The following is a 25618-nucleotide window of genomic DNA, read 5'->3' as shown; positions in this document are numbered from 1 at the left end:
CATCGAGGGATGGAAGTGCTATGCTACACGATGCTATGCAAGCTGGTACAGGCAAAGAGGAAAAAATCTCCTGAGCAGTGCTCCCATGCATATCTGAAGGGAGTGTAAATGAGCTACCCTTGTGCCTCCTGGACACAGAAAACAGCAGGCAGTCCCCTGAGGCTAGCTGTGTGCTTTGGGACAGGGTCTAAAGAGGTCATTACGTCAACAATTCATCTGCAAAATGGGATAAGTGCAGAGCCTACCTAACTTGCAGAATGGTGGGAGATCTGATAATTTATACGAAGCAAATGGAAAAACAAATCATCACTCTTGTAAGCTTGTTTGCTTGCTTCTCCTCTTTTCTTCTTTCTCTCTCTCTCTCCCTCCCTCTCCCTCTCTGTGATAGGGTCTTGCGTACCCCAGGTTGACCCTTTCTTGCTCCACAGCCAACCCTCACTCTGAATTTCTGATCCTTTTGCACTTGCCTCTCAAGTGCTGGGATCATAAGCTCTCATGATTACTTCGGGCTCAGGAAACTATTTTATAAAAGCACAGCTTTGGACAGGTAGTGGTGGCACACTCCTTTAATCCAAGAATTTAGGAGGCAGAGACAGGTGGATCTCTGAGTTCAAGGCCAGCCTGGTCTCCAGAGTGAGTTCCAGGATAGCTAGCGCTACACAGAGAAAGTCTTGGGGGAGTGTGGGGGGGGGAGCACAACTTTGAGTCTTTTGTAGAAAAGTATGTCTCTCCCTCCCTCTTTCCCCTCTTCCTTTTGAGGGCTCATGCACAGATCATATCACAGAGCTACATGCCATTGTTCCCTGATCTCTCTTAAAAATCACAAAGAGTCAAGCACAGGCAAGGTGTCTCAGTGGGTAAAGGCGCTTGCTGCCATGCCTGACAGCCTGAGTCTGACCTCTTAGGCCTATATGGCAGAAAGAGAGAAACGGCTCCTGTAAGTTGTCACAACTCTTGTGAGTGCTATGGCACGTGCAAGCCCACACACATGCACATACACATAAAATTAATTTTTAAACAAAGCACAGGGAAGCCGGTGAGGGGATGCACACTTGTAACCTCAGTACTTGGGAGGTAGAGGCAGAAGAACGAAAAGTTCAAGGAAATCCTTGATTATAAAGAAAATTAAGGACAGCTTGGGCTGGAGAGATGGCTCACTGGTTAAGAGCACTGCTTGCTCTTCCAGAGGTTCTGAGTTCAAATCCCAGCAAACACATAGTGGCTCACAACCATCTGTAATGGGATCCGATGCCCTCTTCTGGTGGAAGGAAGGAAGGAAAGAAGGAATGAAGGAAGGAAGGAAGGACAGCTTGAGTTACGTGAGAGCCTGTCTGAAATCATAAATCAAAAAAAGCACAGAGACTGGGGGTCTAGCTCAGGGATAGCATGCGCAGCAAGGCCTTGGGCCTGATCTCTATCACTTCAGACTTGTGTTCTCTGAGGTCCGATCACTGGATCTCAAACCCTGTTGCTGTTTCCCAGGAAAGTGTTAAAGGTAACTGAGCTGAAGACATTATCCAGATGTCAGTAAGAATGGGGCAGAGGTCACCTCCTAGCCAAGCAAGGGAAACAGCTTGTGTGGAACTTGTAGAGCTGGGGCAGTAGGATTAGTACCATTGAAGAGTAGGGTGGACAGTGAAGAGAGTACCTGGGGCCCAGCTCTTAAGATCCCCTCCCCCCTCGTTAGAAGACCCACCCTCTTCCCGTTCAGTTTCTGTGCTCAGCTGAACCATGGCTCGGCTGCGCTCTGCACTTCTGTCTATAATTTGTGCTGAGGGGAAAAAAATCGTGCAACTGTGTCCCAGGAATTATGTCCCGGTTCATTCTGTTCCCTGTTTCATCTTATTTACCGTCATTACAGAGTTATCTCAGGGACTCCTGTGTGCATGCCTCCTTCCCAAAGAGATTATTTATTCTTTGATGGCAGCAGGATGACAACATGAAGAGCGTGTCTTAGGCAGATAGTTGAGCCACGTGGCTCAGGAAATAGACTGGGGCCGAGGGGGACTATGTATGGTCACCCAGATCCATGGCTGGCAACCAGACACCAGGTGATAAAGGCCTGGGATGGGGAGGGAAGGGAAAAGAGGAGAGACAGTTTCAAAAAGAAAACCCACAGTACAGTACCACGTAGCCATAAAATGCTATGTCGGAGCCAGACTGCCTGGCTCCTTCCGGTAACCCTGGGTAGATTTTTTCACATCTCTAGTAATAACAATAGTTCCCACCTGATAAGATGGTTTCGATACTAGTAAAACCACTCCGGTCCCCGCCTGAAACATGGCTGCATTAAATACTACCACTTGGGTATTGGTATTCAGTAAATATTTGCCGAGCAAACAAACAGGAGTGGTTTCAACAGCATGGCACAAGCTAAGGGGGCCTGCAAGGAAATGATGAATCCAGTTGCCTAGAAGTCTGAAGCTAGTGGGAAAGGAGGGACAGAGCCTGAAAGGGAAAAGAAGAGGTTAGGAATGTGGCCAAGGAGCAGCAGAGTTGTCCAGTCAATGTGTGGCTCTGAGTGTGATACCTGGCAGTGTAGAACAAAAATTACAAAAGAGAAAATGGTTGGGAAGGATTCCATGCTTAATTGAAGCTAAGTAGGGAGCAATTAAAAGGAGATTCTCTGAGAGACCAGGCTCCGGGCAGAGGAAGGAAGAATGGGGTTCCTAGTGTGGGCAGGGGAGGGGTTACATGTGGACAGTTCATAGGACAGCACCCTAGGTTACACACTGACCCACCACAGAGAATCCCAGGATCTGGCCAGGTGTTAAATCAACTTTCTATGTAACCTTTTAGCAACTGGGAGAGCCCAGGGTTTCTGTGAATGGATTGCCTGTCACTAATGCTACAAAGAGAATACAAACTGATAGCAAGGAGTTTAGTAACTGTTTCTCCTTATCAGCTGCCGACGGACTCACCACTCTCTCGGGAGGTAAGTGTAGAATCCCAGCTGATAGGCTCTGGGCAGCTTATTTGATTTATTGATTTGGGTGTGTTAAAACGGCACAAGCAGGTTATCTTCCTGCTACCTTTGCCCTGCCTCTGCCTGTTCCTGTTTAACTGTCAAAATTAGGTCTCAAGCCTAATACTGAAAAGGGCTTCCCTGAAAACTCTTTCGCAGAGTCTGAAGTCACAAGCTCTTCTTCCTTCCCTTCCTTTTATTGTCCCTTTAAAAAATAAATTTGCTTAATTTATGCAAGCAATGCAAAAGCCCTTTCCACCTTAAATTGTGCTGGTTTCCCTGCTGGGATGAGCAAGGGAGGGACTACTGGAGCCTTCAAGGTTAGTAAAGATGCTCATTGCCAAGCCTGACAATATGAATTGTTGAGATCCACATGGTGGAAGGAAAGAACTCTGTAGGTTGTTCTCTGACTCACATATACGCACATACATGTACATGCACGTGTATACACATATACACAAATGAATAAATACAATGAAAAAATTTTCTGAGAGAGGGTTTCTCTGTGTAGCCCTGGCTGTCCTGGCTCTGTAGACCAGGCTGACCTCAAACCAACTGCCTCTGCTTCCCAAGTGTTAGGATTAAAGGTGTGTGCCACCACCACTTGGCTGGGGAAAAAAGAGCTAGTGAGATGGCTCAGCAGGTAAAGGTGCCTACTCCCAAACTTGATTATCTAGAGCTGATTTCTGAAATTCACATGGCAGAAGAGGACACACACACACACACACACACACACACTACTTAGCCAACTGTAATGGTGCATATCTATATTTCCAATATTTCGGAGGTAAAAGCAAGAGGATCAAGAGTCAATGACTGGGACTGAAGAGAAGGCTCAATGGTTAAAAGAACCTGTTGTTCTTGCAGAGGACCCAGGTTCAAGTCCCAGCACCCACATGGTGGCTCACTAACATCTGTAACTCCAGTTCTGGGAGAGCCAGGTGTCCTCTTCTGCTCTTTGTGGGTACCAGCTTCACACATAGTACACAGACAGACATGCTAGAAAAACACTCATACATATAAAATCAAAAACATGAGGGGCTGGAGAAATGGCTCAGCGGTTAAGAGTACTGACTGCTCTTCCAGAGGACCTTAGTTCAAATCCCAGCAACCACATTGTGGCTCACAACCATCTGTAATGGGATTTGATGCCTTCTTCTGTTGTGTCTGAAGACAGCTGCAGTGTACTCATATAAATAATTTTTTAAAGAGGCAACCTGAATGCAGTTGCTTAGCCATTGTGTTCCTAACTGCAGTAGCCCATCCTTCAGCATCCTTGGCTTCCCACCCTCAGTTCTACTTCTACTTTGTCTGCTTCTGAGTGTATTTGCATCTTTCTTCCAGAAACCTGATGACTTAATCTTTATAAGGTGCTTAGGCTGGAGCCCAGCTCCTGGTAAGCTAAAGACATTAGCCAGTGCGTTTTTACTGTTGTTCCTAAGACCATTTCCCAGGCCTAACCTCTACTGCCAAATCCTTATCATCAACCCTTATCACTGAAGTCCTACTCATCTGAGAGTCTGGGCTGCTGTCCCTGGAACTTATGAGTCTCCTGACCAACCCTCCCCACCAACCCAAGTCATCTGACATGACTCAGCTTCACCTGGTCACTTCCCTACAGCTGTGGTCCCCCTGGCTCACAACGTTATCAGGGGAGCTTAGGCACCAGTCCTTTCTTAACCCTGCCTCTCCCCACCATTCTGTGGCCATCCTTCTATCGTTCTCAGGAACCGAGTGTCCCAGCCAAAGTCACTCCTGGGCTGAGTAGTAGGAACGGACCCTTCCAAGATGCAGTATTTTTAGAAATGGCCTTTGCTTGCTCCAGTGACTTCACTGAGACACTTTCAGGACCTGGGCTGGGTCTAGGCATTCTCTAGCTTTTACAAATGATGAGATCAGTACCAGGAGAATTCAAGTCAAGACCCGAGCAGCCACAAAGACTAGGACCAACAATGGGCACTTTGTCACCAACCCAGTGCAGTACCTGGGGAGAAATATCACTCTGAGCAGAAGGGACTTCCTCCTTAGTCTAAAATCCATGCAGGCTTTTTTAAAAAAAATAATTTTATGTATATGAGCACTCTGTCTTCATGCACACCAGAAGAGATCATCAGATCCCATTACAGATGGTTGTGAGCCACCATGTGGTTACTGGGAATTAAACTCAGGACCTCTGGAAGAGCAGTTAGTGCTCTTAATCATGGAGTCATTTCCCCAGCCCTCATGCAGGCTTTTGAAGGCCTTCTTGAACACATACCAACCTTAGAAACCATCTTTTCTATGCTGGTCTTGTGAAACCCGTCTGGTGTAGTGAAACCCACACTCTTGTCACTGACTAGGAGGGACTGAATGTGGGAAGACAGGCTGAAGGGTGTTTCAGGGAAAGCAACCCTCTGGACTCCAAGCCTGGAACCATCTGGAAGGACTTTCGTATCCAAGTTGGCAGGACACTATTCACGACATGTGGCATGTCGAGAAAGCCTGGCTTGTGAGAGCTATGCTCAGGACAAGTAGCAGGAGGAAGACTGTAATTCTTTCCCCCCGTTTCCCTCCTGCTATTGCGGAGGATCAGCTTAGTAAACCTAGTTATTTCTAGAACTTCCAGACGGAAATTAGTGAAGCCATGAGTCTTCTCTGAGCAATGTTACATGCCCTTAATCCCAGCATGCAGGAAATAAGACCTCCGTGAGCTTCAGGCCATCCTGGTCTACAAAGCAAGTTCCAAGCCAACCAGAGATACACAGACTCGGTCTCAAACAAAACCAAACCGAACCAGAACCGAACTGTTCCCTCCTTTCCTTCCATTACTACCACCACAAGAGCCCTGTGGGCAGGCTCTGGCCCGAGGCAAGAATCAACTTTAAAAGCCTGAAGCTTCCACTCTATTTTACAGAAGGCGCCCACCATCGTATATGCCCGTAACAGAGCTCAGTTCTTGTTTCCTCTTAGTTTGTTGGCTACTGTAGACGTCTGTCCTTGGCAGAAGTCACCATTCCAACTTCACTGCTGTAGCCAGTCCAGCCAGGACTGTTAGGATGTTGCATGCTGCTCTTTTGTGAGTCCAACTCATCTTTCAGAGAACCTGGAATTCTGAATGAAGCAGCTAAACGCTGTCTGTTGTGTACCTCCCTAGCCACAGGTCTTTGAGGCAGGTCTCAGCCCTCAAACCTGATGCTCTTCTAGGGCATCTCAAACTCCAGCTCACCCTCCATCCCTAGCAACTTGTATCTGTGTAGCTGGTGTGCAAAGTGTGTGAGATGGGGATGCTCTTGTGAATACTTGGTGAGCCAAGGCCAAGGTTTGTGGGATTGTCTTTAAAACCTTATTAAATACAACTTTAGAGTATAAGGTATCAAGATAGTCTCACACGGCCTGGGTGTGTGCCTGGAATTACAGTCACTGTGGAGGTTGAGGCAGGACGGCAAATTCAAAGTCAAATTAGGTGGGGGGAAATGGGGCTAGAGAGGATGACTCAGTAAGTACTTGTACTTGCTATACAAACATGAGGAACTGAGTTTGCATTCATGGTACTCACACTTTAAGGAAAAAAAAAAAGCTGGGCACAGGACTGCACACCTTTAATCCTACCACTCAGGAGACAAAGGCAGGGGGATCTCTGTTTGAGGCCAGCCTGGTCTACACAGTGACTTCCAGGAGAGCCAGAGCAACAGAGTGAGACCAGTGTTGAATGAATGAATCATTTTAAAAGAAAGGGAACACAGTGGGTGGGGTGCACAGCACACACCTTTAATCCCAGTACCTAATACTTGGGAGGCTGAGCCAGAAGGACCCAGGGAGGTTGCTGGCCATCCAGTATAGCTGAATTAGTGAGCTCCGGCTTCAAAGACAGACTGTCTGTCTCAATCCCCAAAAATTAAGATGGAGGGTAATTGAGGAAGACATGTTGATCTCTGGCTTCCACATGCATGAATACATGTACTCATGTTCAACTGCACACACATGAACAAAAAAAAAAGTTAATATAAAAGGGGCTGGGAAGAGCGCTTAGTAGCATTGTGCTTGCCTGTCTTCTGTGTAGCCCTGGGTTCAGTCTACAGTAACACACAGTCACAACTTCAAGCAGAATGCTTAATGGATGGTCTAGACCTCAGCATCCTCATCTCAAAAGAGAGTGTGCCTTCCACTTGGCATATATAAATCCATATGGTACTACCAAGAATGAGGAATTTTGTTTTAAATACTTCCCAAACATTTAAGCATGACTGTCTTACCAGGGGCACACAAGGTGGGGGGTGGAGGATGGGGGTGGGGTGTGGGGGGATGGGACAGTGACTTGCTCATCATAACAAAGCTGGGATGCAGCAGTAGGGATGTACTGTTGAGTGAAGCTGGAGTCCTCAGCTCTAGGTAGCCTGTCATGTTGGGTGTCATGGGAAGGGATGATACTCAGCAGGAGAGGTGCCCTAGAGGACTTGGAAGCAGAGGTCAGCTATACCAAAAAATTACTTTATATACATAATCCTAGCATGGGGAAAGCTGAGAAAGGATTGCTACAAATCTGAGGCCAGCCTGGGTTACAGAGTGAGATTATCTCAAACTCAAAACAATCTCCCAAAAAAATTGTTAGATGATATAATAGCATTCACCTGTAACCCCAACACTGGTGTGTGTGTGTGTGTGTGTGTGTGTGTGTGTGCATGCAAAGAACAAACTGCCCATGTTCAAAGGCAAACCTGGGATGCATAGAGATCCTGTCTCAAAAGGGAAGACTTTTGGAAGTGGTGGCACACACATTGAATTCCAGCACTCAGGAGGCAGTTAGTCAGATCTCTGAGTTCAAGGACAGTATAGTCTACAGAGTGAGTTCTAGGACAACCAGGCCTACACACACACTCAATAAAAAACAAAACAAAAAAACCCTGTCTCAGAAGAAAAACAGTCAGACAGGAAGCAAGGAGTCCTGCCCAGAGAATATGAGGCTGAGAATGATCAGATGTGTCAAGAACTTCAATCTAATCCCCTTGACTATCCCAAACCATTTTACAACTGCCAAAGAAATGGCTTAATCTTGGGTTTTGCCAGGTTTAGTGGCACAGGGCTGTAATCCTCGTACCCAGGACCCAGAGGCAGAGACAGGGAGATAAGGCCAGCCTGGTCTGCATAGCAAACTTCAGGTCAATTAGGACTATACAGATCCATTTTCAAAACAAAGTATTTTTCTCATGGGTTTTGCATAGGCCCATTCTTAGAAAAAGTCTTCCATCCTTGCCCTCCAGCCCTGAAAGCATTCTTAGAATATGGTCAATGGGAGAGCCCCTGGAGCAGCTTCCAACATCTCACAGGACAGCAGACAACATGGCTCTGCTGGTAAGACAACTCACCACCAGACCAGACTACCCAAATTTGATATCGAGGGTCCAAGTGGTAAAAGGGGAGAGAAAACCTTCCACAATCATGAGATTTTCATAGGCTTTCCTAATGCATATGTAAAGCCTCCACACACACTGAGCAAATAAATGTACAAAATACAAACATCTGATGAAGTTAGCACCATTTTCATTCCTGTAATCCCAGCGCTTGGGAAGTAGAGGTGAGGGGGGTAAATCTCTTGAGTTTGAGGCTAGCCTGATCTACACAGTGAGCTCTAAGTCAGTGAGAACCTATCTCAAAACAAAATGCAGCCAGATACACTCAAATACACCACCTAAAGGAGTTAACTAGCTCCCTAGTTACCCCAAGTACAGACACCCCAACATGGTCTTCTTTCCCCCTCCAACCTCCAATCAAAAACAAAAACCATTCTCCAAAACAAAAACCAAATTTATTCAGCAGACATTTAATTATGAATCCTATAAATCAGGACCACCACAATTTCAGACACTCCGTTGCGAAGTGTACATCAATAGCCACATCTGGAGGATGAACAAGCCATTGAATCTTAAAAAAAAAAATTTTTTTTTAGCTACCTCAAAGTTTGGGGTGGCACCTCAGAAAGGGTGCCTTTGGGTTTCACAAGGGGAAAAGCCAGCATTTTCTCCTCCTGGGGGGTCACGTTTTTTGAAAAGCAGTTTCAGTCGTTCACCAAGGATTGGCAGGAGGGGAAGCAAGAGAGGCCCTCCACTCTGCAGAAGGCCAAAAGAGCAGAAAAGTGTGCCTACTGCTTTCATCCCAATCCACACACACCACAAACACACGGCTGCAGGGAGGTCAGGAGGTTGTTTATGACCATTTCTGAGAAAGCTGGCGCTATAGCCAAGAGTGGCCCAGCAGGAGGAGGAGTTCTGGAAAAGAAAAGCACAGAAAACGCAAATAACTCTCCCTACATAGCCCTGTCAGCGAGTGTGTCCTCGGGAGACTCCAAGCGGAGGCAAAGCGACACTCTGGTGTGTGCTTGGATCCAGAAAAAGACACTGGGGTTAGTGCTCCCGAGAATCCCACAACACCCCACTCAACCAACGTGACCTTGAGTCCAAGTTGCCAAGGTCAGGTCATTTGCATGTCCCCACTTAAAATCATCTCCCCACCTTCGAGAACTGACCAACTAGGTCCCATCTCCCACCTTCACAATCACAAATTAAGTAGGAGAAAGCAAGCGTTGCCAACCCACCCATCTACCAACTTTTTATTATGTTCTTCACCCTAGAACCCCTCTGCTCTGCAACTGTAGCACCATATTCAGAAAGCTTCTCTACCCGAAAATAATGAGATCATATATGCCTACTATTGGTTTTCAAGTATTGTTTAGAAGCCCTCCCAATTCTCGCCCCCGTGAGCCACAGCAATAAACAATCCAAGCACACAATGCCCAAGGGCTAAGTCAGGTACAAGTGGATCAAGTAGCTGCCACAGTTCTCCCAGTAGATCCCAGGTCTTCGGCTGCCGGCGCAGCTCAAGGAGTCCGTTTTCTCTAACAGCCTCTCCTGGCCGGTAACTTTGAGGCTGTAACCGGAGGGATGGACGACAGCTTCAGCTAGCTCCGAACTCTCCGGGGCAAGACATTGTTGGATCCACGTAGCCGCGTCTTTTTCCTCCTCCGGGGACCCCCGGTCAGAGCCAGGCGCCCGAGGGCTGCAGGGTGACTGAGTCGGGTCCGCTCCGGGCACTCCCGGACCCCGGGGCGCTCGCGGGGCTCGTGGCCGCAACCGCAGCGACCGCTCGCTGGAGCCTGCGCACCGCCTCCTTGATGAGGTTTCCCGAGAGCACGAGCTGTTGCAGGAGCCGGTGCGGGTCTTCGTCGGTCGCGCGCGCTCCGCCTGCCGTCCACCGCCGCTGCTGGATTCGCCGAGAAGCCACGGCGCCCGGTAACCACCCTCGCCGTCCCGGTCCTGGAAGCGCGCTGGCGCTCGGGGAGATCTCCGCCACGCAGTAGGGCGCCGCCCGGCCCCGCACGCGCCCGCGCTCCCCCAGCACGCAGCGCACGGCCCCCGGGGGCGCAGGCTCCACCGCCTCCGCTGACGACGCCGGCCGCAGCAGCCGCCTCGCTGGGGTCCCGGCCTTGTCCGCCGGCAGCGCCGCCAGCACCCGCGGGGGCGCGGGCGGGGGATCCGGGGCGACACACGGCGAGGCCGGGTCGTCGTGCGCCGCGTCCAGCTGCAGCGTCTCGCCGATCTGGGCGATGAGCCGGTCCACGTCGGCCGAGCCGCCCAGAGTCACCGACTGCTGCAGCAGGAGGAAGCTGTCGTCGTCCTCCTCCCCCTCCGCCTCGTCGCCGGCTTCCTCCTCCTCCTCCCTCCGGCACGGCATGGCCCCCCGCCCGGGTCCCCGCGGCTGTGCGGGCGTCGCTGGCGACTCGGTTAGCTGCGGGCTCGGCGGGCCGCGGCTGGGGCTGGGGTGGGCGGGAGCGAGGCAGAGGCCCGGGCCAGGCGGGGACCGAGCCTGAGACGCGGAAGCCGGGACCACCGGGCAGTGGCACCGCGCGCCTTAGAGCCGCTGGAGCCGGAACGCTGCCGGCTCGGGTTGATTTGTAAACAATGGGTGACGTCGCGCGGCTCCTACCACCGAGCGCGCCCGGGGGTGGAGACACTCGCTAGAAGATTTAGGAGCCCGGGATGGCGCGCACCGTCGGAGACCGCTGCCCACACGCTCTGCCTAGTGCTAAGCTTATATCCCTGCGAGCAACTCCCAGGGTGGGGTATCGCCTTCGCCGAGCCCCGGTCCTAAGATCTGTTGGAAAAGAGGTACCCTAGGAGACTGCTAATTGGATTCTCCCACGCGCGGACACATACACCCCACCAGCACACTCAGCCCCTCCTCCGCCGGGCCAGCTTCTTCCCCACGTGTGGGCAACGCCTGCGCCGGCCCGGGGGAGGGGCGGCCCGGACGGTGGGGGCAAGGGGAGGAGGCGAACCGTTGCTGCCGGGGAGCCGGGGAGCCGATTCTGTGGTCAGTGCTTCCCAGACTTCCTCCTGTCCCTGCCATTCTCAGAGCTAAAGTCGTTGCTGGAGCTGACTTTTCTTGTAGTTCAAAGGAAAATGTTCTTGTAACCATAGGATTCAAACCAGATTAACAGACTTTTCCCTTTTTCCTTTTCAGCCTCTTCTCTGTACATTATCCGGCCACACACAAAAACATTGCATGTTATTTTCAACATCGTATTAAATTATAAACGCTTTTTCCAGTGATTGCACGCGCTTTGAAAACACTGTAACGATTATGTAAGTTTCCACTAAGTGCTTGTAATTGTTTAAATTCCTTCAGCGGTTGTTTCTCAGATCTCACCATTGTAATAAGTGTGTGACTAATGCTCTTTCTCATAAAACTTTTCCAAATTTATGATTCATTTTTCAGAGTACATTTCTAAGAGTGGAGTTTTAGGTCAAAGGATAAGACTATTTTTGAGTTTGGCCTTTTTAATTTTTTGTAAGTATATGGAAAACCTAGAATTGGGTGAATGTACTCTTATTATTTTGTGATGTACATCATTCATTGAAACCACTAGATTTTAGTCACACCTTATTATGTATGTGTGTCATGTTACAGGTGAAATTGACATTTTTCAGTTTGTCCTTTTTATTTTTTTGGTTTGGTTTGGTTTATGGTCTTGGCTTTTTTTTTTTTTTTTTTTTTTTTTGAGACAGCGTTTCTCTGTAACCCTGACTGTCCGGGAAATCACCCTGTAGACCTGGTTGGCCTCAAACTCAGAGAGATCTGCCTGCCTCTGCCTTCCAAGTACTAAAATTAAATAAAGGCATGGACCACCCCAGTTGGCTTCCTTTGAGACTTCTAACAATGGTAGATCTTGTTGCTGTTTGTTATTTGGAGTTTTTTGTTTGTTCTCATATTCATCAGCAGTCCCCATTAATTTCTTCCTCTCCCTTCCCCCTCAGCTTGCCAACCAGGGCTATACTTCCTGGCTGAGACAGAGGAGTGTGGTCATTACACAGAGGCTGTGTTCTGAGTTCCCAGATGCTGGGAACTGGTGCTTAGGAGGGATGGGTGGGGCTGGGAATATTCTGATCAGTTTTATGGGAGCCAAAAGAGCCCTAAACAGGTTGTACAAAGACCTAGATTCAAGTCTCATCCCTACTAGAAGCTGGGTGTGGGACTCCAGGCCAATCAGTTTACAAATGTTTTCACTTGTAAAATGGAAAAAAAAAATATAATCCCGGCCCCACCTCCTTTGGAGATTGTTTTCAAGACCAAATGAGGTGACTGGAGCAGGCTTTGTCAGGCATTACACAGATGTACCATGGATTAGGCCCAGAGGCTCAGTGACAGCCTCTGGGCTCTCTTCCAGCAATTCCCTGGGGGAAAGAGCTAATATCTTAATAATAAAGGTTAACCCCTGAGCCCATTAAGTGATCCAGACCCTGAAGGGAATCCTTCTAGGGCCAGACTGACCCTTAGAACCCTACCCACCCGATGTCAACTTTGCCCTGGGATCGGTTGGGGCCTTCCGGAAAGCACTCTCCCAAATGTCAAGGTGTGTCAGAACTACAGCAGTTCTGCAGGATTTGGTAGGGGAGGGCACCTTCCTATCAGGCAGCTCCCTCCTCCTCCTCCATCTCAGAGTCTCTTCACACACTTTACCACCGTTGAAGACCGGAAGCTGTTCTCCCCAGAGATAAAGTCTCATTTTCATTCTGTTGGTACTTACCGGAGAATTTCAAGGAGAATGAAAATTACGAGAGGGCTTATGGATTTCAGCAGAGTTAAAATGACAATCCCCCCCCACCCCTCCACTCTGTAAGACGATGCCAGGCTGTAAGTAGAGAAAAGCAGTTTTATGCTCCATTGACTTTAAACATTAATGGGTCTGGCAAAGCTATTGTTTCTAACCCAGCATCCCTGGAAGTTGTTTTGTCTTCCTGTCAGAGTAATTCCAACAGCGTTCTTACTTACTGTAGAAAACGGAGCCATGAGATGGCGTTGAAAAAGAAGAAAAAAGAAGGGGGGTGCTTCCCTTTGTAATGTTGCTTTTGTGTGGAGATGCTATGTAAAAATGCCGGGATGCAGACGTTAGACTGTTCATTACAGAGATGAATGCCTTTCAGGAGCCCTGCTCCATTTTTCTTGAGGCACTTCTCAGGAGAGCTTGGGAAGAGAAGAGTGTGTGGGGCCAGTGGGAGGTGGAGAGGAACACCCTGGGTTAGGAAGCAAAATACAAGATGCGAGAGAGGCCCAGATGCAATTAAAAGTAATGAGAAGGTATCCAAAGGGAGAACAGCCGTGCCTGGCTCCCTGGCTACCAGCCTGGAAAGAGACATTGCAAGCATTCAGGAACGTCCTGGAGGAACATAGGACTCTGGGGCTTCAGCATTCATTCAGGCCATATAGAAGCCCTCCCCAGAGAGTTTGCCTGCCTCATGGGCCTTATTTTAACATACCTGCTCAGGGTAATGGGGAATCCCATTGGGTGAGGTCACTTCGTTTTTTTTTTGTTTTGTTTTTTGTGCCTCTGATTGCTTGCTAATCTATAATCTATTGCTACATTCTGGAAAGCTGATAGATAATACTAGAGTGGAGTTATTCCCTAGGGAGCAGCAATACTTTAGGGATTTTGACGTGCAAATAGGGAGTTCTGCAGAGTGGCCCCTCAGATAAGTGGATAAACAATCTGTGATGTGCATGGGAAAAGAGGGAAGCAGGAAGGGCTCCACTCCTAGTTAGATTCAATCCAGAGGCCTTTAAAAAAAAATAAAACAAAACAAAAACTCATGCTACTGATGAAGTTAAAAGGAACCAAAGGGGCTTGAGGATGGCTCTGTGGGTAAAGTGCTTGCCCATGCAAGCATTAAGGACCCGGGTTCCCAGATTTTCTCCATTCACTTAAAGCTAAGCATAGTCATGCACACCCTCTGTGGGAAGGCAGAGAGAGGTGGGTCTCGAGTTCTTTGGCCAGTCACTCCAGCCCATCAGTGTGCTCTGGGTTCGCTGAGAGATCCTGTCGGAAAAAATAAGGTGGAAATGATTGAGGAAGACACCAGATGTCCTCTGGTCTGCACACGGGCGTGCATGCCTGGGTTCAGACCTGTAAGATGATGTCTTTATGCAGGAAGGCAGGTACAAGATAAAACAAGGCCTGTCATTCGACGAGGAGGAAGGACGGGCAGAAAGAACGTTTTAGAAAGAGGGAGGATTGAGAGTGGGGAAAGAGTAAAAGGAAATGGAGGCAGATGTGGGTATTTTTCTCTGTGAGTTTCTGCGTAGATACAGGTTGTTATGAATATTTTATAATGATGAGTGTGTATGGAATGATTTGTGCTGTCTAGATGAGCAAATTATATCAGTTGGACCAGAGTCTATGGTGTGGTGTTTTCCTTCATGTGGTGAATTAATTGAGTTCAAGAGAAGGTGCAATGGTGGGATACACCAAGCCCGCCATGGAATTGGGACGTATAGGCATGGCATGGTAACAGCCAGCCAAGGAAATTGTGAATGGGTATAGTGTGGAAAGGTGCCACGCTAGAACGGCTTGTGGACCTCCTGGGTCAGAGAGTACTTGGGGGCCAAGGTAGAGCCACTGAGATAAATTAGCTATAGTTCCATGTGGCCCTACGGTGCTGGAACTAATGTGGGAGCAGCTGCCCAGGTCAGGGAGAGCCAGGGGCAATGTTGAGCAATAATGTGAGAAAACTGGTCACACCCTTTTAATCATTTACTGAAATACATACCTGTACTTATTATGTATACATATATATGTATGTATACATAAAAGACACAGAAACAAATTGTAAAGAATGATATACTGACACATGCTATAACATGAGTGTACATGCTATAACATGAGTGTTTATGGAAGGACAAAGTTCACACTGCATGGTTTAAGTGCCTACCACAGAGAAATCCCGTTTCGAAAAACCAACCAACCAACCAAACAAACAAACAAACAAACCAAAACATTACATGATATATCTGGCATCTGGTTCCCATCTTTATGCATGACTGGAGCCACAGTCTATTAGTTGACAAGAACTAATCTCATCATCATCCTCCAACCCATGCAAGGCTGCTCCCCTTTGGTTTTGAGGGCACACTGAAAGTGATACGTAGAAATCGCCATCTAAAGGCTAGCTCGACAGCTCAGTGGCTAAGAGTGGCTAAGTGTGGCTAAGACACACTTGACAACCCGCGTCAATCCTCAGGGCCCAAATAATAAAAGGAGAGAAAGAACGCTGACATCCACACATGTGCTGTAGAACACACAAATAAATGGGGCTGAAAAGATGCTCTTCCAGAGGACCCTGGTTCAATCCCCAGCACCCACAGGGCAGCTCACAACTGTCTGTCACTCCAGTCCCAGGTAATCGGATGCCCTCTTCTGGCTTCCAAGGGCATCAGGCATATATATGGTGCACATAAAACATGCAAAACATTCGTACACATAAAACAAGATCTACAATGCAGAAAATAACAACTGCTTGCAAGAAGGTAGAGAACTGGAACCCTGGCCCATCCTCAGAGAGCACATGAGATGATGCTTCTAGCTTTGGAAACACTTTGGAACAGTCACAGTTTCTGTACTGCTATAAACTCTCCACGTGACCCAGTGAGTCCACTTTCAGGACTCCACACAAAGGAACTGGCAACCTTTCCACAGAGACAGGCACATGAATGTTCACAGCAACATTAGTCATAGTTTTGAAGCTGAAAACAATCCAAATATCCTTCAAACGGTGCATGGATAAACAAAACGTGTATGTGTGTGTGTGTACAATGGAGTATTATTCAGCAGTGTGAGAAAATAAACCGTCAGCCAGGTGTGGTAATGCATGCCTGTAATCCTAGCATACAGGAGGCTGAAATGGAAAAATTGGCTTAAGGCTAGCCCAGGCTACATGGTGAGGCCTTGTTTCCAAACGGAGAACAAAGCAGGGACGAGGAAACCTTTCTGGGATGCCCACAATGTTCTTTAACTGCAAGTTGGTAGTGGTGACAGCTGCAGAAGTACATCCAGTGGGTGACATTTATGGCATGTACATCATACATAATAAAACTTAACTCTTGTTTAAAGGGAATTCAGTGCTTCAATAAAGGAAGAGTCAAGAGACAGAATGTCCGTTTGTAAGTTTCCATCCCTAAGCATTGTTAAACACATGAAACACAGCTAGTCTGGATTGAGATAACACATTAAATTTAAATATAAACTGGGGGGCTGGAGAGATGACTCAGCGGTTGAGAGCACTGGCTGCTCTTCCAGAGGTCCTGAGTTCAAATCCCAGCTCACAATTGTCTATAACTCCTGTTCCAGGGGGGACACACCCTCACACAGACATACATCCAGGCAAAACACCAGTGCACATAAAATAAAGGTAAATAAGTTATATAAAACAAATACTGGAGGCAATGGGAGGGGGAGAAGGGATGGGACTGTGGGAAAGGGATAACATCTGAAATGTAAGTTCAGAGAATTTCCAATAAAAAATTTGGGGAAAAAATAAACATATAAATATATCTAAAAAAAATAAAACAAGTACTGGACTTCATAGACAGGATCAAAATCTACATTTTGAATTTATAACAGTATGCTACATATTGATAGATCCTGAGTATATCAGGTAAGATAACATTATTTTAAAATGGTTCACCTCCCTATTGCTTTTATATATTTAAACTTATTTATTTACTTTTGAGAGAGGGTCACCTGTATGTCAGGTCACCATGCAGCAAGGATGGCCTCAGAGCTCTGTGATCCTCCTGACTCCACCTCCGAGAGTACTAGGATTGTGGGTATGATACATGGTGTTGGAGACTGAACTCAAAGCTTTTTGTTAGGCAAGCACTCTACAAACTACACCACATACACACACACACACACACACACACACACACACACACACACACACAAACTCCTGCCCATTTAGCTAATTAGGTTTTACTGAGACAGGATATAGCTCAGGCTGTCCTGGAACTCACTATGTAGACCAGGCTGGCCTCAAACACAGAGATCTGCTGGCCTCTGCCTCCAGAGTTTGATGGTGTTTTTTGCTTTGATAAACTGGGATTAAAATCATGTGCCACCACATTCAGCTATGCTCCACTGTCTTTAACTAGAATTTGATGTGGATTTTTAATAGTTTATTTTTAATTTAGGAGCCAGAATGCTGTTGTTATCCTCCACAGAGAGTCTTTGTCTCTGCGGTACACCAGGTGACCCTTGGCCTGGTGAAGCCACCACATGTACTTTGAGTCTCAGATCTGATACTGCCTATAAGGGACTGTGACTCAGGCCAAAGTCTACTTTTGTGGGGCTCATCTCCATGGGTCCTGTTTGCATCTCAGCATCCCTCATATGATACCTCACTGTCCTGTCCTGCCTATATTGTGTTTGTAAGTGTTTCTAAGGCTGGAGAGATGGCTCAGCAGCTTGCAGTGTGTATTACTCTTGCAGAGGACATAAGTTTGATTTCTAGCGCCCACAATGGGCAGCTCACAACTGCCCATAACTCAGATCTGATGCCTCTGGCTTTCATTGGCACCTGCACCATACTGTCACACACACACACACACACACACACACACACACCACAATTAAAAAAAAATTAATAGGGGACTGGAGAGTGGCTTAGCAATTAAGAGCTCTGGCTACTCTTGCAGAGGACCGAGGTACCATTGCCAGCACCCACAGGGTGTCTCACAACCCTCTGTAACTCTAATTCCAGGGAATCTGATACCCTCTTCTGACCTCTGTAACCCATGGTCTTGTGTCTCCTAGGCAACAGTTTTGCTACTGAACCACATGCTCAACATTAAGCTTTTGTTTGAGTGTTTATTTCCTTCTACTTCCTTTTTGTCAGAGTTTAGTCTGAAGTGCTAAGTACACAGATCTCCCTAACTTTTTATACTTCTTTCTGACCTCTAGCAGGCTCCTTGACAACCTTCTTCTTGAAATGTAGCCCTCGCTTAGCCTCCAGGGTACCATAATCTCCTGATATCTCTCTCTCTGTCTGACTCTCTGTCTCTATCTATCTATCTATCATCTATCTATCTATCTATCTATCTATCTATCTATCTATCTATCTATCTAAAAGTTTTGTTTGTTTTCTTAAGGCAGGGTTTTTCTGTGTTGACCTTGCTGTCCTAGAACTTGGTTTGTAGACCAGGCTGGCCCCGGACTCACTGAGATCCACCTCTGCCTTTCAAGAGCTAGGATTAACAGTATGCACCATCATGCCCAGGTTATATTTATTACGGTTTGTTTGTTTTATTCAAGACAGGGTTTCCCTGGCAGCTCTGGAACTCAGGCTATAGACCAGGCTGGCCTCAGACTCAGATTTGTGGGCCTCTTCCAGAAAAGGGCATCAGATCTTATTACAGATGGTTGTGAGCCACCATGTGGTTGCTGGGAATTGAACTCAGGACCTCTGGAAGAGCAGTCAGTGCTCTTAACCACTGTTCCAGCTCTCTAGCCTGATGGCACCTGTCTTTAATCCCAGCACTTGAGAGGCAGAAGAGGTGGATCTCTGAGTTTGAAGCCAGCCTGGTCTACATAGTGAGTTCTAGGACAGCTGGGGCCACACAGAGAAACCCTGTCTCAACAAACCAAGAAAAATTATTGGCTGTTTCAAAGATGAAGGTCTCAGCTATTCCACTTCTGGGCATATACCCCAGAGACACTCCAATATACAACAAAGATGCATGCACCACAATGTTCATAGCAGCTCTATAATAGCCAGAATCTGGAAAGAACCCAGATGTCCTTCAGTAGATGAATGGATACAAAATTTGTGGTACATTTACACAATGGAGTACTACTCAGCTATCAGAAACAATGACCTAATGAAATTCTTAAGAAAATGGATGTATCTAGAGAATATCATCCTGAGTGAGATAACCCAGTCACAAAAGAACAGACATAATATGCAGTCACTGATACTAACTCCAGAAAGCTCTGAACACCCCAGAAACAACTCACAGACTGCGTGAAGTTCAAGAAAAAAAAAAAAACCATTATGCTCAATCCTTACACACCAAGAAAATTTTGACTAATTCCGGGTTACATCCTGTTTTACATGTACTTTTTGCTTATTGTAACTGTAAGACCTTAATGCACACTATCACACCTTTGAAGAAAAAAAAAAAAGCCAAGCACTGACAAAAATGTATTCGTATTCTTTTATGCAAAAATGCTTAAAATTTGTTTTTTTATCTTTGTTTTTTAAAATAAAGTTGTTCAAAAAAAAAAAAAAGATGAAGGTCTCAGAACAAGATGGGCCGATGAGATGGCCTTCACCGGAAGTGGTCACTCCCTCTTCATTGTCCCTTTGGCTGGGCAATCCTGACCTTCAGTCAGTTACTGGAAAAGGCCAAACTTCTGCTTCAAGGGGTCCTATGTTAGTCTTCAGTCTAGGCCATTTTTATTCTTCCCAACTTTGCCTGTAGCCACATGACCCCAAAGTGGCAGAACTGTCTACTCCCCAATCACACCAACAGTGAACCTGAGGGCGAAAGGCTTCGAGATAGGTCCTCCAGTTTGCTACAGTCGGACTTGGACATCTGGGAAGTTCGAACACCAAACCCTCTCTCCCTTCAGGTCTTAGCCAGGAGGCCCTCCTGTAGGGAGCCGTTTGTGCTGCACCCAAACATGTGCGTGACACCCTCCTACTACAGCGTGACACCCTCCTACTACAGCGTGGGCACCAAGTCTTCTCAAAGCGTTCATGCCTTCCTCCACAGCAGTTTTTCAATCATGTTTATTGATTTGTTCGTACAAATTATTTTATGCATATGGATGTTTTAGCTGCATAGATGTCTGTGCGGCATGCTGGTACCTGATACCCTAAGAGGCCAGAGGGCAGCTAGCATTACAGATGGCTGCAGGTTACCATGTGGGATGCTGGGAATCAAACACAAGTCCTCTGGAGTAGTAGCCACTGCTGTGAAATGTCTACCTGCTTCATTTCTTTTTTTTCTTCTTTTTCTTTAGACTTATTTTATGTGAGTTTTTTATACCTGTATTTCTGTCTGTGTGTCTGTGTACATGTGCATGCCAAACTATAAGTAGGTGTTAGATACTAATAAATTAGAGTAATGGATGGTTGGGAGCCACCGTGTGGGTGCTAGGACTTGAATGCAGGTCTTCTGCAAGAACAAGTGCCCTAAGCCACTGAGCCATCCCTTCAGCCCCTTTTCTTGTTTTTTTTGTTTGTTTGCTTATTTGTTTGTTTGGTTTCTTTTTATCTACCTCTACTGCTTTTTTTAAAAAAGAGATTTAGTTATTTATGTATGTATTTGGGTGTTTTATTTGCATGTACGCCTGCACACCAGAAGAGGGCATCAGATCCCATGAGACTACAGTTATAGATAGTTGTGAGCTGGGAATTGAACTCTGGACCTCTGGTAGAACACAGTGCTCTTAATCACTGAAGCATCTCTTCCAGCCCCAACCTCCTCAACTTTGTGACAGCAGGAATCCTGCCTGCATAGCTTACCACTATGTCCCATTGTCTCTAAACTTTAGTTGGGACTGCTTTACTCTGAACAAGCGCAGAAATATTTATGGAAGTAGGGAAGATGGATGGAGAGGAAAAAGAAGGAACTTTCCTGAAAGAAGAAAATGAAGTGAGGACAGGTCTGCCTCCCAGAAGGTGGAAGGAAAGGAACACTCAGTCCAGCCCTTTGCTGGCCTGCCCTGCCTTCTCTTCAGCCAAGTCAACCCCACCTCCTCACCTAGCTAGAGATCATTCGAGAGTAAAGGGCCCCCAGGGTAAGTACCAGGAAGGTGTGGCAATTGAAGGAGGCATTTGCAAATTCACAGCCCAACCTCTTGGTGCCATCACATTTTCTCCAGGCTGAGAGTAGCAGGTTGTGTGGGTATGAACTTGAATTTCCCATGCCTGGCCACATAAGTCCTCAAACCATGAGTCCACCCAGAATGCAATCTACTGTGATAGGAGTCACAGAGATGATGGGTGTGTGTGACTGCCCAGGTGAAAGCCATACCAGCCTGGGCTACAACTACTGCTGGCCCCCTTGTAGGAGTTTCAGATCCAGCCCAGTGATCAGGTGTGTCTGGTTGTACATCCTGGGCTCTGTGTGAAGTGCTCAGAGAAGGGAACACATGTGGCCCATGTGACAGTCCTCATCTTGGCAGGGAACTGTCCTCAGAATGCCAGATGTCAGAGTCACCACTTACTGATTATGGTGTATGCTTTGGGTGCACCCCACCTCCCTGTAAAGGGCAGGAGCAGTACTTGCAGTTGAGATGATTAAGAGGGCATATTTAGATAAGAATTATGGTACAGTGACACAATCAATATACACGTTGTATGAAATCTGTTCGGGATGATAGCCATCCCTTGTCATTTTACGAGCTTATTTGCTCTGTGGCTTCAAGTCCAAGAGCTCTACTGTAGTATCAGTTCTGGTTAAAAGCAAGGCTTCCAAGGCTCCACACAGCCTGCAGAGGAGCTGTAGAGTATAGGGCACTCCTGGATCCATTCACAAATCCATCTGCCTGGTGGCTGGGCTTCCCATGGTCTTTGGAATTGTGATTTTAAACCATAAGGTCTAAAGGGTACTTGTAGGTCTTCAGGGTGACATCACAAAAATAGAAAAACCAAGCTGCCCTCTGGACATTACCCTACAGGATGAAAGATCAGTTATCCGCACCAGGCCAGGCCCCACAAGCAGCTGACTATCTCCTTCCCAAGAGCCAGAAGAGCTGGGCTTAGGAGTCTGATCCAGGCATGCCATGTGTGAAGGAGCCGGAGCCTAATTAAACCTCAGAAACACTTTGCTGCAGCAGAGAACAGACTCAGTCTGGTTCACACATGATCTTTCCTGCTCACTTGCTGTGGGTGCTGGCTCCCAACAGGCTGCTGGGGTGGGGGATAGGCCAAAATCTGCAGGTGTGTCTCACCACAAGGACAACTCTACCTACCTATCATTCATGGGGTCCCTTCTCTGTTTCTTAGTTGCTTCAACCACTGGTTTTTGACATAATGCCAAGCAGAGTATGCTCTGGCCAATCATTACATCTTGGATCACTACATTTCTCATTACAAACTAATAAATTACATTTTTGCTAGGTGTGGTAGCACATGCTTTTAATCCCAGCACTTGGGAGACAGAGGCAGGCAGTTGTCTGTGAATTCAAAGCCTGCCAGGTAGTCTACAGGATGAATTCTAGGACAGCTGGACTACAAAGAGAAACCCATTCCCCAAAACCAAGAAAGATCAAAAAGAAATTACACTTTTGACTAGAATTGCTCCTGAGCCCAGATTTTTCTCTTGAACTTATTTAATTCTGACTTGAGATTTGCAGAGCTGACCACACAAACCCAGCTCTGGTATGAGAATACAGCACCAAGCTACAATTCTTATTTGATCTTGTTATTTGGAGGGAGGAACGACTGGTCCCATTATGCAGCTCACACTTATTTCACACTCACAGAAACGTGCCAGCCTCTGCCTCAAGAGTGATGGATCAAAGGCACGGGCCATCGTGTTCAACTTTAGGTCTTAGTAAGTGTTCTGTTGCCGTGAAGAGACAGCCGTGGCTAAGGCAATTCTTAATGACACACTTTCTCCAACAAGGCCACACCTCCTAATCCTTCAAATAGTACCACTAGCTAAGCATCAAATCTAGGAGCCTATGGGGATTTTCTTAATCACTTCAATGGTGACTGACCTCAGCCTGTTCTAGAGGGCTGGGCTTGTGGCTCAATTGACAGAACTTGCTTAGCATGAACAAAACCCTGGGTTCGATACCTAACACCTCACAGAACAGCTATAATCCCCACAAGAGGATTAGAAATTTCAGGTCATCCTTGGGTATATACCAAATTTTGGGCCAGCCTGAGATACATGAGACCCCATAGAAAGGAAAATAACAGACAACCCACTGCCCAGTATGGTGATTTTAATCCCAGCCCTCAGAGAAACAGAAGCAGGAAGACCCCATGAGTTCAAGGCCAGCCTGGGCCATTTATTTATTCCAGGCCAGCCATTACATAATGAGACTTTCTCAACAAAGCAAATGGGGGCTGGAGATGTGGTAGAGGTTAAGAATACTTGTTCTTGAAGAGGACCTACTGAGCATTTCCATGGCAATCAGTGGGATGGGGTGAGAGGAAGCAACCTTCTGCTGTGCAGCCTCGGCCTTCAGTGACATGCTGTCAGCTAACAGCTTCGTAAGTGTTTCTAATAACAGTAGCTACATTAAGCGTAATTTCAGGAACCGGCAAACCAGCTTACATTGTCCCAAATCAGGGTTATTTTCTAGAATACAGTCATCTATCTGATCATAATAATGTATATCAAAAATAGAACAAAGAGCATTCATCATGCCATTTTCGAACTATAACGCACAATGTAGCATCAAGTGGTGGCCCGGGCAACCAATGGCAGCATACTTAAGGGCTCCAAAAGCCTTTATAAATAAACTGAGCTTTGTCTACTGGGCAGATGTTCCAAACTGGGCCACTGAAACATCTCTGCAATATTTACTTAGGTAGGGAAAAAAACTTGGTTATATGTCAAGTGCAAATGCATAATATATGCTTATATTTAAAAATGGTTTCTTTGGAGCTAGAAGGTTAAGAGCACTTGTTGCTCTTGCAGAGGATCCAGGTTCAGTTCCCAGCATCCACAGTGACTCACAACCATCTGTAACTTCAGTTCCAAGGGATCTTAAGCCTCCTTCTTCTGACCTCTACAGGCACTGGCCACACACATATGCAAGCAAGCCACTCATACACATACATCTTAAAAAGGAACAAAAACAAAAACCTGGGGGAGCTGGAGAGATTGCTCAGTGGTTAAGAGCACTGGTTGCTCTTCCAGAGGTCCTGAGTTCAAATCCCAGCAACCACATGGTGGCTCACAACCATCTGTAATGAGATCTGATGCCCTTTTCTGGTGCGTCTGAGGACAGCTACAGTGTACTTACATACAATAAACAAATAAATCTTAAAAAACAAACAAAAAAAAAACCCAACAACTTATTTTAGCTGGAAGTAGTGCTTTGACTGCAACCCCAGGATTTAATTCTGAGGCAGGAGAATTGTGAGTTTGAGGTTGGTTTAGGTTTGAGACTTCATTTTTCAAAACAACAAAGCAGCCAGGTCCATAACCTGTAACCCAGCACCTGGGAGACACCTGCCAGGATTACAGTGAGGACTTGTCTCAAACAAACAGCAAAACCAAGCATCAGGGGTGGGATACAGCTGTGCATCTACCACGCCCTGTCCGTCTGTCCCCAAACACTACCAAGGAGCATATTTCTGTCAAAAGAAAGCAGGCCAAATGGACTGAAGAAAAACCTGGGACTCAGTTTCTTCTGAATTGTTACACATGAGTTTCTAAAAGACTCAAACTTCTTTCATTTCCCCGTTGTTTCCCAAATGTGAATCATTCCTTCGCCATGAAATACCAAATATATTTGCATTTGGATTTCTCTTTGAAAGAACACAACAGAGAAAAACAGTGGGGGAAAGAAAGTGGGGGAACTCTGAAGACAGTGGCTACTAGAATGCTAAAATCAACATTTTCTCACACTGCAAACCAAACTAAGCTTTCCATGGCGGATTGGACTGTAAAACAGACTATTAACGTAGTGAAGGCAGCCTCTCTGTCTGCCAGCAGTGAACCACCAGGATGGTCACTACCAAGCCTTTGCCACAATTATAAGGAAAATAAGAGCAGCCTAACCTGATTCTTGACTGAGGACAGTCACTTGACTGTACCGCCTCTGTAGGTGCATTCTCAAGCACACTCCTTTGTGGGTTAGTATGTCGTGAGGCGGGGGCAGGGTATGGAGTCTTCCTTCAGTTTACGAGAATGAACGGAAGATGGATACAAAAGAGAAAGCCTAGAAATGACTCAAGATTCCAATATCAACAAAAACCAAAGAAGCTAAGTTGTAAACACAGATCTTGGATGAAGCTTACTTTTCTACTACCCCTGTGATGGAATGTGGAACACAGCCATGGTCTTGTATTACATGTCCCTTGGGGGACAGAGAAACTGCACCTCTTCCTTAATACCTGAGTTCCTAGGGCAGAAGACCAATACATGCCCCTGTACCAAAGCCCAAACTTCAAAGTCTACATCTCGAAGAACAGAGCTCACACCTCACTAATGCAGACTTCCTGGGCATCTTCCCCACCCTCCTTGAAAGGAGGCAGAGCTCCTCGGAAGATGTATTATAAGCAGGCCGGCTTCAGGCTTCTTTGTAAAGAATCAATCCTGACTGATTGGCTCAGACCTATCCTTGACGAGGCTTCCATTTACATATTTATATTTCGATAT

The 25618-nt window shown here is 46.6% G+C and overlaps 1 protein-coding gene across 1 annotated transcript; it reads right to left on the bottom strand.

Moving 5' to 3' along the window:
- Window positions 1-8731: 8731 nt before the first annotated feature.
- FRAT2 (FRAT regulator of WNT signaling pathway 2) lies at window positions 8732-10850 on the bottom strand. The gene has a single exon (XM_080913301.1). It carries the CDS (start codon window positions 10667-10669, stop codon window positions 9974-9976), a length of 696 nt encoding a protein of 231 aa, XP_080769427.1. The 5' UTR covers window positions 10670-10850; the 3' UTR covers window positions 8732-9973.
- Between the last annotated feature and the right edge of the window lie 14768 nt (window positions 10851-25618).

This window comes from Micromys minutus (genome assembly GCF_963924665.1).
Source record: "Micromys minutus genome assembly, chromosome: 2".
Lineage (NCBI taxonomy): Eukaryota > Metazoa > Chordata > Mammalia > Rodentia > Muridae > Micromys > Micromys minutus.
The sequence above is the reverse complement of the archived record's forward strand: the minus strand, read 5'-3'. Positions and strand labels throughout refer to the sequence as shown.

Bases quoted from the DNA above. Each gene is read 5' to 3' on its own strand.
- FRAT2 (XM_080913301.1), bottom strand. From the start codon at position 10,669: ATGCCGTGCCGGAGGGAGGAGGAGGAGGAAGCCGGCGACGAGGCGGAG.